The sequence below is a fragment of the Diabrotica virgifera genome, chromosome 5 (assembly GCF_917563875.1).
Source record: "Diabrotica virgifera virgifera chromosome 5, PGI_DIABVI_V3a".
NCBI lineage: Eukaryota > Metazoa > Arthropoda > Insecta > Coleoptera > Chrysomelidae > Diabrotica > Diabrotica virgifera.
This window is the reverse complement of record NC_065447.1, coordinates 115,166,949-115,183,052: the sequence shown is the minus strand read 5'-3', so window position 1 is coordinate 115,183,052 and position 16,104 is coordinate 115,166,949. Positions and strand designations below refer to the sequence as shown.

At 38.5% G+C, this 16,104-nt stretch overlaps 1 protein-coding gene across 2 annotated transcripts in view; it reads left to right on the top strand.

Moving 5' to 3' along the window:
• The first annotated feature begins 11,765 nt into the window (after positions 1-11,765).
• Positions 11,766-16,104, top strand: part of LOC126885107 (probable serine/threonine-protein kinase DDB_G0282963) — a 56,934-nt gene continuing 52,595 nt past the window's right edge. For both annotated transcript variants that reach the window (XM_050651533.1, XM_050651534.1), the window contains exon 1: positions 11,766-12,086. In XM_050651533.1, the coding sequence (XP_050507490.1) occupies positions 11,970-12,086 (117 nt within the window). In that variant the 5' untranslated portion in view covers positions 11,766-11,969. The remainder of the gene's footprint in view (positions 12,087-16,104) is intronic.

The following is a 16,104-nucleotide window of genomic DNA, read 5'->3' as shown; positions in this document are numbered from 1 at the left end:
AGATGACAGAAGCTCGAAACAAATGACTGTGAATGAAAAGCCCTATTTACGAGAAAATGAATTCATTCCAACCTTTATGTGCTCACTCATAGCCACCTTTACTTAACAAGCCATGAAGTTGAAACTTGGCAACATCTATTAGTAGACCGATTAATTCTGACAGTTCTCATTTGTTTTTAAATAATTTTCAATGTATTTACAGAGAAACTGAAATATTTTACAATATTTCGTGCTCCAAATTATAAAGAACATTAAAAGGTATGTTATTAAGATGATTTTAGTTCAATATAATATATTTTTATATAAACTTGCGTGCATATTAAAATCCGTCCACGGAAAAATATTGTCATTTTTAATGTCTGATATTTCCTAAACCTGTTGGCAGATTTAAGTGATTTTTTTAATATGTTATAGCCTAATTCTTTAACAATACCACTGTAATAATATTGTTGCTAACCAGTTAAATTTTTATGGTGTACAGGGCATTTATAAAATACTGAAATTAAAACCCAACTACCCACATAACAATGATGTTCGTATCATGTTCTAAGCATATACTACCAACATTCGTCGGAGTATATTCTGTTTAATATATGCGCAGTACAAGCATAGCATGTACCTTAAAAAACATTCTAAATTTCATGTTCTTTGCATATACTTTAAAGTATATTCTCGTACCGAATATACTGAGTACATTCGTGTACGTAGTAACTCGGAATATTCGTAAAAGTTTATTCTTAGAATATACCTTTATCGAATATACTTAGCACATACTTATAAGTACATTCTTAACACATACTTAAGTAGATACTATTCTTAGAATATACCTTTATCGAATATTCTTAGCACATAGTTATAAGTACATTCTTAACACATACTTATAAGTAGATACTTTTAAAATATCTTAAAAATAATATGTATGTATAGTATAGGAAGTTTATCAACTTCGTTATATTTTAGAATAATTAATAAAATTTATGTATGTAGGTAGTATTGGACGAATTTCATTTCAAAATTTTTGTATGGTAAAAAAGTTTAAGCATTAATTGTATTAACGTTTACATAGATACTATTAAAAATTCGTTTTCATAATTGAAATGACTTTACCATTTCGAGTTTATCATGAATCATGAGTATTTTTATATCCTTGGAATTTGAATTTAGGTACATTTCGCAGAACCAAAACGTGCCAAACTGCACAACCAAAGGCTTTGGCGTTGCCAACCGTCGAGTAAGCTTTTTCCGTCAACTTACCTTAAAAATTCCCACTTTTATAAAAAAACTTCCCTCCTGTTTACAAAATCTGAGAAGATATGTTTAATTATTTTCAAATATTTTGATTTTTTCTTAATATTTTACAATTTGGGATGTATAAGTTACCTTTTGAGTAAACTTTTTCCTTTTATCACCTTTTATGTTGAAAATTCCCGCAAAAAGGGAAATTTCTCTCCGTTTGGCAACACTGACCACCGATGTTATTCCACAATACATACATTCATATCCCCCATCTGACCATTTCTTACCTGAATGGATCAGGGATAGGAAAAAACCGTAAAATATGAAAAAGAAAACAGGCATTATTTCATTATTTGTATCATCTATGGATCTATGCAGTGTTGAGGATGAAGACGAATGATGTAGTACTAGGACTAAAGAACATACATACAATATCTTTATTGTAATATCTTTATTTTGTTTGCGGTGCTTCAAAATACATAAAATATAATCTATTTTGGTAACTCATTAAATAGGTAAGTACATATAAGTATTATATAAATTTTAGTTACTTATGCATAGTTTAGTTTAGCTAAATATATAATGATTTATATAAATGACTAAAATTTATAAATATGTACTTACTTTTTAAGTAATATTGTAGAATGTAGGTACTAACTACATTCTCATTTGCAATTAAAATATGTAAATATAATAAGTATTTGGTAGAACCAGTAGAACCTAAGATGAGATTAGGTGATGCTGAAAACATATTTCTAAGCAATATAGCACTTGATAGCACCTTCTTAGAATATTCTTAAAAATATATATTCTTCCCATACAAAGATGTGCGGTAGTAGGTACGTTCTAAGTATATAAATAGAAGGTTTATAGCACTTCCTTGGAATATTCTAGAAAGTACCTTCTTGATATAAACTAAAAAGATGTGCGGTAGTATGTTCTAAGTATACACATAGAAGGTTTATAGCACGTCCTTGGAATGTTCTAAAAAGAACATTCTTGGTATATACTGAAAAGAAGTGCGGTAGTACATTCTAAGTATATACATAGAACGTTTAAGTACTGTAATGTAGTATATACTCAGTATGTGCTCTGCACATTCGCAATGGTAATTACGCATATTCTCAGTATATACTTTTTCTGAAAAGTATGTTCTATGAATCTACTAAGAACATGAAATTGTTATGTGGGTATAGACTCCGGTTTTCTTAACATTCTGTTTTTTTGATTAATTCACTTATGTTTAACAACTAGATTCGTTCTTTATCAATTCAGGGTATTTCTAAATAAGTGTGACAAACTTTAAGGGGAAAGGAACAAAATGCAAGATTTTGACGCCTGTATTTTAAATGTAATAATTTTTTTCGAATTCTGAGAACACTATAATAAGTATTTTTGAAAAATTTAAACGCAGAATAAAAGATTACTTTATTACCGAGGGCCGAAAATCCCTTAGAATGAATAAAAAGTTTTTTTAATGACATATTTGAAACTAAAAGTCACACTAAATTTTCTTAGTTTTTCTCCCCTGTAACTTATTAAAATAAACATAGAAGTTTTCAGGTCAGGGACTTTGGGCCCTCGGTCCTAACGTAATCTTTCACTCTGCGTTTAAATTTTTGAAAAATAGTTATTATTTTTCTTGGGATTCGAAAAAAATGAATCCCGTTTATATTCTTGTTATTGTTTTTTTTTTTGTATAATAAACGTTACTTAGAAGGAATTACTTTTAATATTATTTTGTAGAAACTTCTAGTTATTAATATTTTCTTGTTCGACTTAAAAAATACTATAAATTTTACCAGAATTTGTACTTTAAAATCGTAGTTTCGAAAGCGGTAGTCCGAAAGTCATATGCCATAGCCACCTTTACTTTACAAGCCATGAAGAGAAAAAGGCAACGTCGCAATTGATGACGTCGGTAGTCTGACTTTCGGACTACCGCTTTCGAAACTACGATTTTAAAGTACAAATTCTGGTAAAATTTATAGTATTTTTTGAGTCGAACAAGAAAATATTATTAATTGGAAGTTTGTACAAAATAATATTAAAAGTAATTCCTTGCGTAAGCAACGTTTATTATACAAAAAAAACCAATAACAAGAATATAAACGGTATTCATTTTTTTCGAATCCTAAGAAAACTAATAAGTATTTTTCAAAAATTTAAACGCGGAGTGAAAGATTACGTTAGGACCAAGGACCCAAAGTCCCTGAAAACTTCTATGTTTATTTTAATAAGTTACAGGGGTGAAAACCTAAGAAAATTTAGTGTGATTTTTAGTTTCAAATATGTCATTAAAAAAATTTTTATTCATTCTAAGGGACTTTTGGCCCTCGGTAATAAAGTAATCTTTTATTCTGCGTTTAAATTTTTTAAAAATACTTATTAGTTTTCTCAGAATTCGAAAAAAATGATTACCTTTAAAATACAGGCGTCAAAATTTTTCATTTTGTTCCTTTCCCCTTAAAGTTTGTCGCACTTATTTAGAAACACCCTGCATTTATAAAGAACAAATCTAGTTGTTAAACATAAGCAAATTAATCAAAAAAACAGAATGTTAAGAAAATCGGAGTCTATAGTTGGGTTTTAATTTCAGTATTTTATCAATGCCCGGTACAGCATAAAAATTTAACTGTTTACCAACAATATTATTACAGAGGTATTGTTAAAGAATTAGGCTATAACATATTAAAAAATCACTTAAATCTGCCAACAGGTTTAGGAAATATGAGACATTAAAAATGACAAAATTTTTAAGTGGACGGATTTCTATATGCACGCAAGTTTATATAAAAATATATTATATTGAACTAAAATCATCTTAATAACATACCTTTTAATGTTCTTTATAATTTGAAGCACGAAATATTGTAAAATATTTCAGTTTCTCTGTAAATACAGTGAAAATTATTTAAAACCAAATGAGAACTGTCAGAATTAATCGGTCTACCAATAGATGTTGCCAAGTTTCAACTTCATGGCTTGTTAAGTAAAAGTGGCTATGCTATGGCTCACTGTATAAAAAGGAAGCAAGCGTAATTAGTTTTAATTTTAGCTTACCTATCCTATAACCTTTTTTTTTTGGATTGAGGGGAACGCTCATAGCAGACTAGGGAAGGTGTCCCTAGTACTGTTGGACTCGGACAGGAGAGGAGAACACGCTAGGATACGCCAACCACGTGTGGTCAATGCATCCCGCGTGCACCCCATAACCAGCCGCCTACCAACTAAAACCACCCCTTCTTCCGACTCGGAATGTCCCTGGACTTGTTCTGTAGAGAACGATACATGGGGACATTCCGCGCTGTCTGTAGTAAAGTATTCTTGAACATGGCCTATATCCTCCCCCTACCTAGAAACGGTAGGGGGAGAGTTGGAGTGTCTGTCCCTACACGGAGGGGTTTCCTAGACTCCTATCGGGAACGATAGGGCCGTACTTGATCCCTATTTGGTATCGAAAAAGACGATTGGGACAATTCATAGGACTGGGGGCGGCCCTAGACGAGAGGGTCGCCTCTTTTGTTTTTTTTCCTTTTTTTTTTCCCTACATTTGTGCTTGCTTACCTGCATACCTAGTTATACCTAATTCAAATTAAATTCCATTCAAAAGAGTTGATGTCATTTCCTACCTTTATCTTTACCACCACTTTACTTACCAACCTACGTATATATATATATATACCTAATGTACCACCCAAACGTAGAATTATTATTTATATATATATATATATATATATATATATATATATATATATATATATATATATATATATATATATATATATATATATATATATATATATATATATATATTTATCCGCCCTGCTCTGCCCGTTCACGCGCTGCTCTCTCTTTTATTATGCCTGTTATTACATCAATAATGAATTCAAAATCTCCCCTGTTGCCCAATGCTAGGTTAATAATATTATCGGGGCCGACGACCCCGAAACGATTCCTGAGCCTGTCCTGCCCGCGAGCGAACACGCCACACCGGAACACGCAGTGTTCCGCGTCCTCCCTCACGTGGCAGGCCAGGCACAGGTCATCGTTTGACTTACCGATGCCGTGCGTGAACGCCCGGAAAGAACCGTGTCCCGTTAGGAACTGCGTAAAATAGTAGTTCGTTCTTCGGAACTTACAAGCGTACCACGCCCCTATGTTCGGGACCAATCTCTTGGTCCACTGTGCCTTGGTTGTCTCTGCCTCCCACTCCGCTTGCCAGTCGGCCAAGAGCCGTTCCCTAGCGGCCGCTCTGACCGCCGGTAGATGGCCGTTTCCTGACTCATAGAGTGTTGTTCGCTCTCTGGCAAGCAGGTGTATGGGAGGGGCACCCGCTATGACCTGTAGGGCCGTGGTTGATGCAGTACGATATGCACTGCATACGTTTAACAGAGGCTTCCTCTGCGCTTTAATCAAGACATCCCTATACTTTTTGTGCCTTAGAGCCTCGATCCAGACCGGGGCCCCGTAGAGAAGGGTAGACTGTACAGTATGTAGGTACAGTCTCCGTTTAGCGCTACCAGGCCCTCCGATGTTTGGTGTTAATCTTCGGAGGGCTGCGGTTTGCGCCTCGGCCTTCTCTACCACCCTTGCGAGGTGCTTGGAGAACCCCAGTCCCCGTTCGAGGTCTATGCCCAGGTATCTAGCGCAAGAGGACGGTTTCACCTCGCTGGCTCCGAAGCGGAAAACCAGGTCAGGCCCGGCTCTCGGTGCCTTGAGGATCACCACCTCTGTCTTTGCGCTTGCAAGTTCCAGGTCCTTTCCCGACATCCAGGCGTTCACGCGACGAAAACACCTTTCAGCCTTATGCACCACCTCCCAGTAGGAATCGTAGGTGATAAGGATCGCGAGATCGTCGGCGTACGCGACCGCGTTGCACATGCGCCCGAAGTTAATGCGTAACACGCCGTCGTATAGAATATTCCATAGGGTCGGTCCGAGGACCGACCCCTGGGGGACGCCCGCCGAGAGTTTCGCGTTTTCACCCTTGTTTATCGTTAAATGTCTCTCGGTCAGATAGCTCTTAATTATATTTATGAGATAAGTAGGCAGTCTGAGGGCCTCCATCGTATTGATGATGTGCCCCCATCCCGCAGTGTTAAAGGCGTTCTTAACGTCAAACATGACCAGCACTGCCCACTTCTTTCTGCAGTCCTTCACGCTCCTCGTGACGTACCTGACAGCGTCCACCGCCGATCTAGCCTTCCTAAAGCCGTATTGCCTATCGGAGATGGCGTTTGCGGCATCTAATCCCGCTTCCAAGCGGTTCTTAACTATATTTTCATATAGTTTGCCTAGGCAATCTAGGAGGCAGATGGGTCGGTAGGAGCTGGCCTCTTCCGGGTTCTTACCCGGTTTGGGTATCAACGTGAGGCGTGCCCGTTTCAGGTCGTCAGGAAAAGCCTGGGACACAAGAAGCCGGGACAGCACTGATCTAAACAATTCTGGTTGCGCTGCAACCGCGATCTTAACGGCCTCCGGCGGCACCCGATCAGGTCCCGGCGACCTCCCTGTCTTTATCGCGTCTGCCGCCCTGGAGAGTTCCATGGGAGTAACGGCTTCCGGGAACTCACACATGGTGGGCTCGAACAGCATCTCTGGCCTCCTGGGGAAGAGGACGCCCGCGATGTCCCGCCTCCTGCCCTCAGTAAGTCTGTATGGGGTTTCAACTCTCAAGGTTCTAACCACTAACCTGTAGGCCTCACCCCATACATCTTCCTCAAGCGCATCGCACAGATTGGTCCAACACGTACGCTTGGACCTCCTTATGACCTTATTAAGGTCCTTCTTTGCGTTTTTGTATTCTTCTCTCGCCATAGGCGTTCTTACCCTCTGTGCGATGCGCCTCAGTCTGAGGCACCGGGCGCGGGCATTCTGAACGTCATCGTTCCACCAATACGGTACTGTATACGATACCAAATTGCTATTCGTGCTCTCCCTGTGCGCGCGTATTATGGCATTTCTAAGGCCAGGGAAGTCGGTGGCCCCCTCGCAGAAGCCATACAACCTCTCCCTAAAGGCCGCCCTATTGGATACCATAACCTTTCTGCCGCTACCGGTGGTCCCCGCGGTACCGATCTCGTAGGAGATGTATTTATGGAATGTGAATAGATTCTCATCCATCACATCCCACTTAGTGACTTTACTGGAATAGTTGTCATTCACCAGTGTTACGTCGATATGGGTGCGTGAGTCGCCCCTCTCAAAGGTGTGCTTGCCGTTATTTACGACCATTACATTGAGAGAGGAGATCCACTCACTCCATACCTCTCCTCTACTATCGTTCCTCGGGGATCCCCATAGGACGGATTTTGCGTTAATGTCGCCCGCAATGATGAAGTTTTTCTCCGCCAGGGCCATATTCGTGATGCCCTCCATCTTGTCAAGATACACCGTCATGTTGACGTTTGGAGAGATGTAGCAGGCTATAATAGCCACATCAACAAGGTTGATTTTTACTACACCCTCCTTCCTCGTAATTTTTTCGATTCTTAAGTTTCTGTTGACAAGATGGATAGCGACATCGAAACGCGTATCCGATATCCAGCCAAACCTCCCTGCAATATTTTTGTTTGGCTCAGGCACTATTATCAGATCCGCCCCGATGTCCAGGGCCTTCGCATGGACCAAATCGTGGGCCGCCTTGGCCCGTCCGACGTTAATCTGTAACACTCTCAAACTCTTTTTACTCATTTGATGTTATATTAATTAAATTACAATTTACGTATGAGCTACCCAACCGAGAGCACCTAGGGGTCTGGAGGGGCAGAGTCGCAGGGCGCTTCCCTCCGGCTTTCTTCCAGGACCATGTTTGTTGCATCCATATTGTTCTCCTCGTCGTCCTTCAGCGGTTGGTCGGTGTCCCCGTCCCCGTGTTTAGGTGTTGAGGTTGAGGTTGAGGGGACCTGGGCGCTGGGTTTTGACTGCTCCTTACTGTGTATTGGGGGAAACGCGGCGAAGGAGCCCCGGGCACCGTGCCCCGATCCGCCGCTCTCGCCCTTTGTAGGGCTTCTCTGAATGCGGCGCATCTGCCGCTACCGTGTCTATGCGGCTCGTCGCACAGCACACAGTGCTCCTCCCCCTCGCACCCGTCCATGTTATGGCCTGGTTTGCCGCATTTAAGGCAGTGCCCCGTGCGGTCTGGTCCTTTGCACTTATTGATATCATGGGTGAAACTCCAGCACCTCTGGCACCTCTTGACTATATGCCGCTTCTCAACCTCACACCTAGCCAGTCCGATTTTAATGTATCCTGCATCCAGGAGCTTCTTGGCGGCCGAGGAGCTAAGTACCAATGTCGCGGCTTTGGTATCCCCACGCATAGGACGAATCTGTTTTATTTCGAAGCATGGCTCCCATGCTCCGACCTCCCTGCGTACAGCCTCTTGAATTTGTCGTTCCGCTGTATTTGCGGTCATACCCCTGACGTGTATGACCGCTTGTCTTTCCGAGCCCACCAATTTAGCGGTGAGCCCGCTCTCCCTCTGAGTTATGGCGTCTTTCAGTGCAGATGCTGCAGTCTGATCTTTGTCCAGGGTTATCAGTAACCCTCCGTCCTTAGTGCTTCGGAGGCTTTGTATAGCCCCCCTGGCCTCAGTGCCCCCGACCGCCTTTTCAACTCCTTCTAGGAGTTGGGCATACGTGGCGTCCTTTTTTTTCACGATGAACCCGTAGGTCGGTCTTTCCCTACGGGTGGCTGTCGTATATACCTTGACCTTGCTTGTCTTTGAGTTGTGGAAGACGGCTTCTGCCATCTTCCTCATCTCCTCTGCTGGCATGTAGCTTGTATGGTGGAGAGCCACCGAGTCCTCTTCATTAAGCTCATCCCTCACCCTAGACAGGGCGTCCCATAGCTGTTCTGGGGTATGGCTTTTAGTCTTTATAATCGTTTCACTGGTGGTGACTCTCGCACCATTCTCCCTGACTGTGTAGGTCATCTCGAGGTCCCCATACTCCCCCTTCATCGTTATCAGATTGGGGTATCTGTCTCTATAGAGCTTTTGGACTGAGAAGTTCATCCCTGGATCATTTGGCTCCGTCACTACTATTTTCACGTTTACCCTGGCCTCCACGGGGTTACCGACCTCTACCACTGCTTTTTTGAATATCTTTTCCGGCCAGTCAAGGCGGGCGTGCCTCTGGAAATCCTCGAAGGTCTTTACTCCTTCGAGGCTCGCCACCTTAACCGCCCCGGAGGGTCCATGCCATGCATCGGTCTGTGTTCCCATTTCCGCTGTTTTCGGCTTTGTCTTCACTTCCTGGGTGTTATCGAGTTCCGTGTCCGTAGCCGTAGATGTATTCCGGCTCCTCAGATTCAGACTCGATTTATTCCCCTTATATACCTCCACTAGCAAATTCACCACCTTGTGCTTCAGTGTACCCTCGACCGGCCCTGTCCTGGACAATATTTCCAGGGCTTCTCTTAACATCCTGAGGTCTCTTTCCCCGTCCGTCTCGTCTAGTACCTCCCTCTTGTCCTTCTTGTTTCTGGTTTCCAGCTCCGGGCTGTCCGCCTTCCTCTTCTTCGATGACGGATAGTCGTCATCTCCGAAGAGTATGTTCTTTCAGCACTCTGTCCGCCCATAATTCTACTTCCCGTTCTTCTTGTTCCTGTTCTGGTTCTTCTTTGTCCTCGAGTATTAATGTCGAGTGCTTCGCTGGTCCCGATGACCTATTCAGCGAAATTCTGTTTTCTTTGCTTTTCTTCAGGAGTTCTTCCTCGAATTCCCTCTGTTCTCTTTGTTCCCTTTGGTCTTGTGTTTCCTGTTTGTCTTCATACATATCTAACTGAGTCTTATCGTCGTCCTGGTTCCGTTGCCTGTGGTCGTCTTCGTTTTCTTCTTTCCATTCTTTATTCTTTCTTTTATCCATATAGATCCCACCAGTAGGGACGTCCTTTACGTCGGACGCGACAGTGCGCCCTTGCCGCGCCAAGGCTAAATACTTCGGGAGGTCGCCAGGTATCCCGAAGGGATCGTTCGCGATGCTCTGACCCTCGCATCTCGCATACCTTTGGCACGATGCCTTCCACCGTAGTATTGGGGATTTTTTCTTGAGGTTTACTCCTCTAGGGGGACGGGGGGGGGGGGTGATCGGCCACCCTCAGAAGGAGAGGGTTTCCCTTTCAGGTGATGAGAGAAAAGGGGGTTCTTATAGGGGTGGGCGACGTGATTTGGGTTTAGGGTGGCCGTGGGAACGGGGAAAGGTGCTTGTAAAGTTAGCTGAAGGCGAAGGCGCAGCAACTGTTCGCCTCAGTTGCTCCGCCTTTTAGCGTCCAGTGGCGGTGTCCGGCGCTGACCCGGTGCACAGGCACTGGACGCTGAGACTGTGTTTGGTTTCACTGGTCGTGCTCCCCTCACAAAATAAGGGACCAAGACCAATTACTCAGCCCTCCCACCAGCGGCAAGGAAAAATTACAGTCTCGAGGAGGGACCTATCCTATAACCTACAGTCGGAAAAATGAAAGAATACCCATGGACGAACATATAAAACACGCTGTATTTTCCTGTCACCGTGTCACACAAAAAATTGGTCAGCGCCAGTACATGTAATAATTATTGTTACATGTACTTGCACTGAACAATTTTCTTTGTGACACGGTGACAGGAAAATATAGCGTGTTTTATATGTTCGTTCATGGATATTCTTTCATTTTTCCGACTGTATATTATATAATCTTTTGACAAAAGGGGGCGCAAAGATGAGTCTTGCACCCCAGCGCACTCTATGCTTTACCCTTAAACGCCCAAGGGTGGGTAAAAAATGTCCACCTAATGCGTATTCCCTTGTAACATATTTATTAAGTGTTTAAAAATTTTTTTAAAATTATTTATTGTTAAAAAGACAGCCCTTTATCGGATTTTAATTTGGTTCTACCGATATTTTTGAAAATAGAAGTAGCATCCTGAGTTAAATATGGGTGGGCATAAAAAGTACACCGTTGGTAAAACTTGTTACTAAAGGTTTCTATATAATTTCTCGTTGGTAGGAAGATAATCCATATAATTATCGACGTATAATTACATAATCTACATAATTATCCGCCAATGAGGAGGTTGAAAGGCAGAATATGGAGAAAATCGATAAATGTGAACTACTGGCTTTTACTGGTATGGTAATTTTGATGTACATTGTAATTTTGTTGTAAGGTTTGTAAATTGTTTATAATAATATTTTAGAAGATGACGTGTTTATTAAGCATAAGATTCTTAAGTTTAATCCATTTCCAACAACTCTCAATAAATATATTAGCTATTTTCGAGGTGGACATTTTTTACCCACCCTTGGGCGTACATGGAACCTAAAAAAGGTTGGGCGTTTAAGGGTTAAGACAAACTATGCCTGTTTAGCAAAACACTCCTGTAAATGATTTTAAATTAACGTTTTAGAACTGTGAATTCAAATGACAAAATGAATTGTTTTCCTAGAGTTGTCGTCCATCTTTGAAATTTTGAGCGCCCTCTGTTGGAATTTAATTTTGCGAATTGACATTGACAAATTGACATTGACATTAAATTATTGTTTTTTTTTGTTTTGTTATAGATCGTTATTAAATTTCAAATCATTTTCTAATGTGTGCAAATTAATTTTGGCTTGTTTCTCCTTTGCGAGAAAATATAAGCTATATTATCCCTCTTTGTTTTATGAACCGGCTACATACTGCTAAATTATTTAACTTTTACTTAATTGGTTGTAAAATTTTTTTATAAGTCACATATTTATTTAATAAACATGGAGGAAAACCAAGAAGCTATTAACACTTTTTGTGGATTGTGTTTGAAAACAACTAATACAGAGAATGCCACAGAAGTTTTTATAGACATGATCCAAATTGTAATCCCAGATTTGGTAAGAATAGGTTTGGATTAAAATTATTTTTTAGGTTAAAAAGCATTTTTAACCCAGTTCAATACAAAAATCTCACCTTTTGTATTTGATTGCCAAGAAGATAAATTGAGTATTATAAAATCAACGTTTTAATATACAAAATAAGGCTGTATTAAGATCATCTTACCTAATTACATTTCTCTACATTGTGTATCTTTTTTGATGTTACAATGTGGTTTCTGTTATGATTTAAAGGAAACCAGCATTATATACTTAATTTATCATTTTATAATTCTGCTTCCTTATACATTTTGCCAGCATAATCACAAGTGACAATAATAATGTAACAACAATCCCTCTAGGAGTTGTGTTCCACTTCATACATATTACTACAGTTGATCTAACTTCGGTACTGCCCTTTTTAGAGCTATCCCTGATCATAAAAAATACCCTTATCATTTGTATATTCCACTTAATCCCATTTCTTATATCTCACCTCCACTCAAACAGTGTCATAAGTCACGAAATCAAAGTATTGAGACAACAACATTTAAAATTTGTGCTAGAACTTTTCCGGGTTTAATTCAAAAACTGTTAAAATTAGTATAATTATTTTAGTCAGTTTATATAGGTTTTTGAAGCTCTACCAAATACAGTGGAATCCCGATAAGTTGGCCTCCGATAACCCGGAAGTCCAGCTAACTTGGACCGATTTTCAACAGACAAAACAAACATTTTGTCACTTTGACTAAGTTTTTTACCAAGGAATAAACAATACCTACTGTATACTCTCTCTCTTGTTGTTTCCCCATTACTGAGGATCGTGATTTCTTCCAATATTCCTAACAATGTTTCTCCATTGGTCTCTATCTTCAGCTGCTCTAAGAGCTTCGCAGAATGAGTTTCCAGCTGAATGCTTTATTTGGTCAGACCATCTAGTTGGTGATCGTCCTCTTGATCTTCTCCCCGGAATGTTTCCAGAAACAATTAATCTCTCCAAACTGTCGTCACCTCTGTGAACCAAGTGACCGCTGTATACAACTGTACATTACTTAGGGAGCGTTCAAGTATTACGTAACCCGATTTTTGAAGATTTTTGGCTCCCCCTCCCCCCTAAGTAATGCACTGTAATGGGCGTTTCACTATTGCCTAACGCAATTTTTGAAGATTTTTGACCCCCCCCCAAATTTGCATTACGTAATACTTGAACTGTATTAATTAGATGTACTGTGCATATTATGTATTTCATGTTTTTGCAATTGTAATGGAATTTATCTGTAATTATACTGTATTGTATTAATTTTTACCATAATCTCCAGCTAACCCGGATTTTCGATAACCCGCGATTAATCCTACTTATTGAGGTTCCACTGTAGTGTATTAATTCTGCTAAATATATTAATTTTTTTTGAGTTGTGACACTATACAGATGAAATAACGAAAAATTTACGAAATAATGTTTATTGAAAGTGGCTGTTGCAGTACCAAATATAATTTTATTATTAGCTGGTTAACAGGCTTATACTTTTTAATGATGGAACTTTAAATACAATTAACAACATTAAACAAAAAATACTGCAAAAAGAAAGATAAAATGTGTCACTTTTCTTGAGCACATAACTGTATTAACTCCACAAACGACTCTTTATAATCTTGAGATACGATTTTGTAGTTTTATTAAACTATTGGTGCAATAAAACCGTTTTCTTTTTTTTTTATTGTGATGTGACACTATTCGAGCAGATATCTGATATGGTTAATATTTATAAATTCTCTTTGTTTTTCAATTTGTTGATGTAGCATTTGTTGTCTGTGTTGCCTTAATTATTTCTAATAAAATACTATAGTAGTATAATAACCTACTTCATAACTACTACATCTAATCCCCTTGTCTTTCCTGACTTTATTCCCCCATTCCTGCTTTTTATATTTTACATCTAGATTTCTTCTCATTGTCATTTTTGTCATCTTCTGTACCTTGCTACATTCTTTTCTTTTCTAATTCTTGTTCTTATCAATACTTTTTTATTTTATCACATTTTTAGTACCTACTTACCTATGATTAACTATTTAGTGGGAAATAAGCCACAATTAAATTGAAAAAATAATGTCATTAACGTTTCGAAGCCCAAATCGGGTTTCGTTGTCAAAATACAAAATTTCCCACTAAATAGTTAATCATAAAAATGCCACAAGGAAATAGCTTCAGAACAACACTACTTACCTATGTTGTATTCTTTGTTCTCAATTGGTTTCTTTAATCTTTATTTTTTTCTACCATATTTTGATGTTTTGCAGAATTGCGTGGATGTTAATTAAACACCGAAGTACTTCTAGTCAGTTTTATTTTAAAAGAAACTCAATAATTCTACAAATAACTTAAACATCAAAATCAACATTTATTTTTCTTTTTGACACATGTTTTACTTCTAGTTGACATCTGACACTTATATAACATTGTTTCCAACTACATCATACAATAACAAAAATCCCCTAGATTTGCCGTTGCTTATTTTTACTGGGTATTCAACACCCCCCCTCAACGGTAAATCTCCTAGATCTAAATTAATTTTTTTATTCTAAACCTAGCAACTCTCTAAATTTTTTAAACAGAGTTAAACCTAATGGTTTTGTACATATGTCAGCCTGTTGGTCACTTGTATTAAGATATTTTAATACAACAATATTTTCCTTAATTTTATCTCGTACAAAATGAAATCTAATATCAACATGTTTTAGTCTTTTATGAAATTCCGGATTTCTACTAACCCTTATAGCGCTTTGATTGTCTGCATGAATTAGAACCGCTACATAATCAGGTTTTATTTTTAAATCATACATTAAGTATCTTAGCCAACATGCTTCACTCACACATACACTTAGTGCAACATATTCAGCTTCAGTAGAGGACAAACTGACTGTAGACTGTTTCCGTGATGCCCATGACACCGTGCAATTAAAAACTTTGAATACATATCCTGATGTAGATTTTCTATCAGTACGGTCACCTGCCCAATCTGAATCTGAGTACCCTACTATCAAATTTTCCTGTTTATATTTATGTTTATAGTATATCAAACTCATAGTAACTGTGCTTTGAATATATCTCAATACTCTTTTTATTGCTACCCACAAATCGTTACTTGCACATGTTTGATACCTGCTTAATATACCTATAGCTATACACAAATCTGGTCTTGAGCATAACATTGCATACATCAAACATCCTATAGCAACTCTACATTTCTTTTCTATCTCTATGCTCTCAGATTTTTCTCGTTTGAGAAAATCGTGGTGAAAATTATTATCCATTGGTGTTGTTGATGGCTTGCAGCTTGACATGTCAAATTTCTTCAAAACATTTTTTAAGTAAACAGTTTGATTAATTTTTATTTTGCCTTCAGACAAATTTTGAGTTATGCACATACCCAAAAAATGTTTTATTTGACCTAAGTCGTTCATTTTGAAGTTTTTGTTTAAAATGTATTTTATTTTCTCAACTTCTTGATCATTTGTACCTGCCAACAGCAAATCATCAACATACAGCAAAATGTATATCCTACCTTTTTCATTTACTTTAATATAAAGACAATATTCATATTCAGATCTTGAAAAACTCAAATTTTGCATCAAATTATGAAATTTGTCATTCCAATTTTTAGGTGAACTTTTCAAACCATATAAGGATTTTCTTAATTTGCAAATAGTGCCCTCTTTTTCTTTAAATCCCTTTGGGAGTGAAATAAAAACATTTTCTTTAATATCCCCATTTAGAAATGCACTACAAACATCTACTTGATGAATTTTCATATCAAAAGTATTACACATGGCTAAGAAAATCCTTATTGATGGTAATTTTGCTACTGGACTATAAATATCATTAAAACACATACCAATTTGTTGAAAACCTCTAGCTACCAAACGAGCTTTATATTTCACTACTTTACCATTTTCATTTTTCTTTTTCTTGAACACCCACTTGCACTCAATGACTTTTTGACCATCACTACTTTGCACAAACTCCCATGTTTCATTTTCT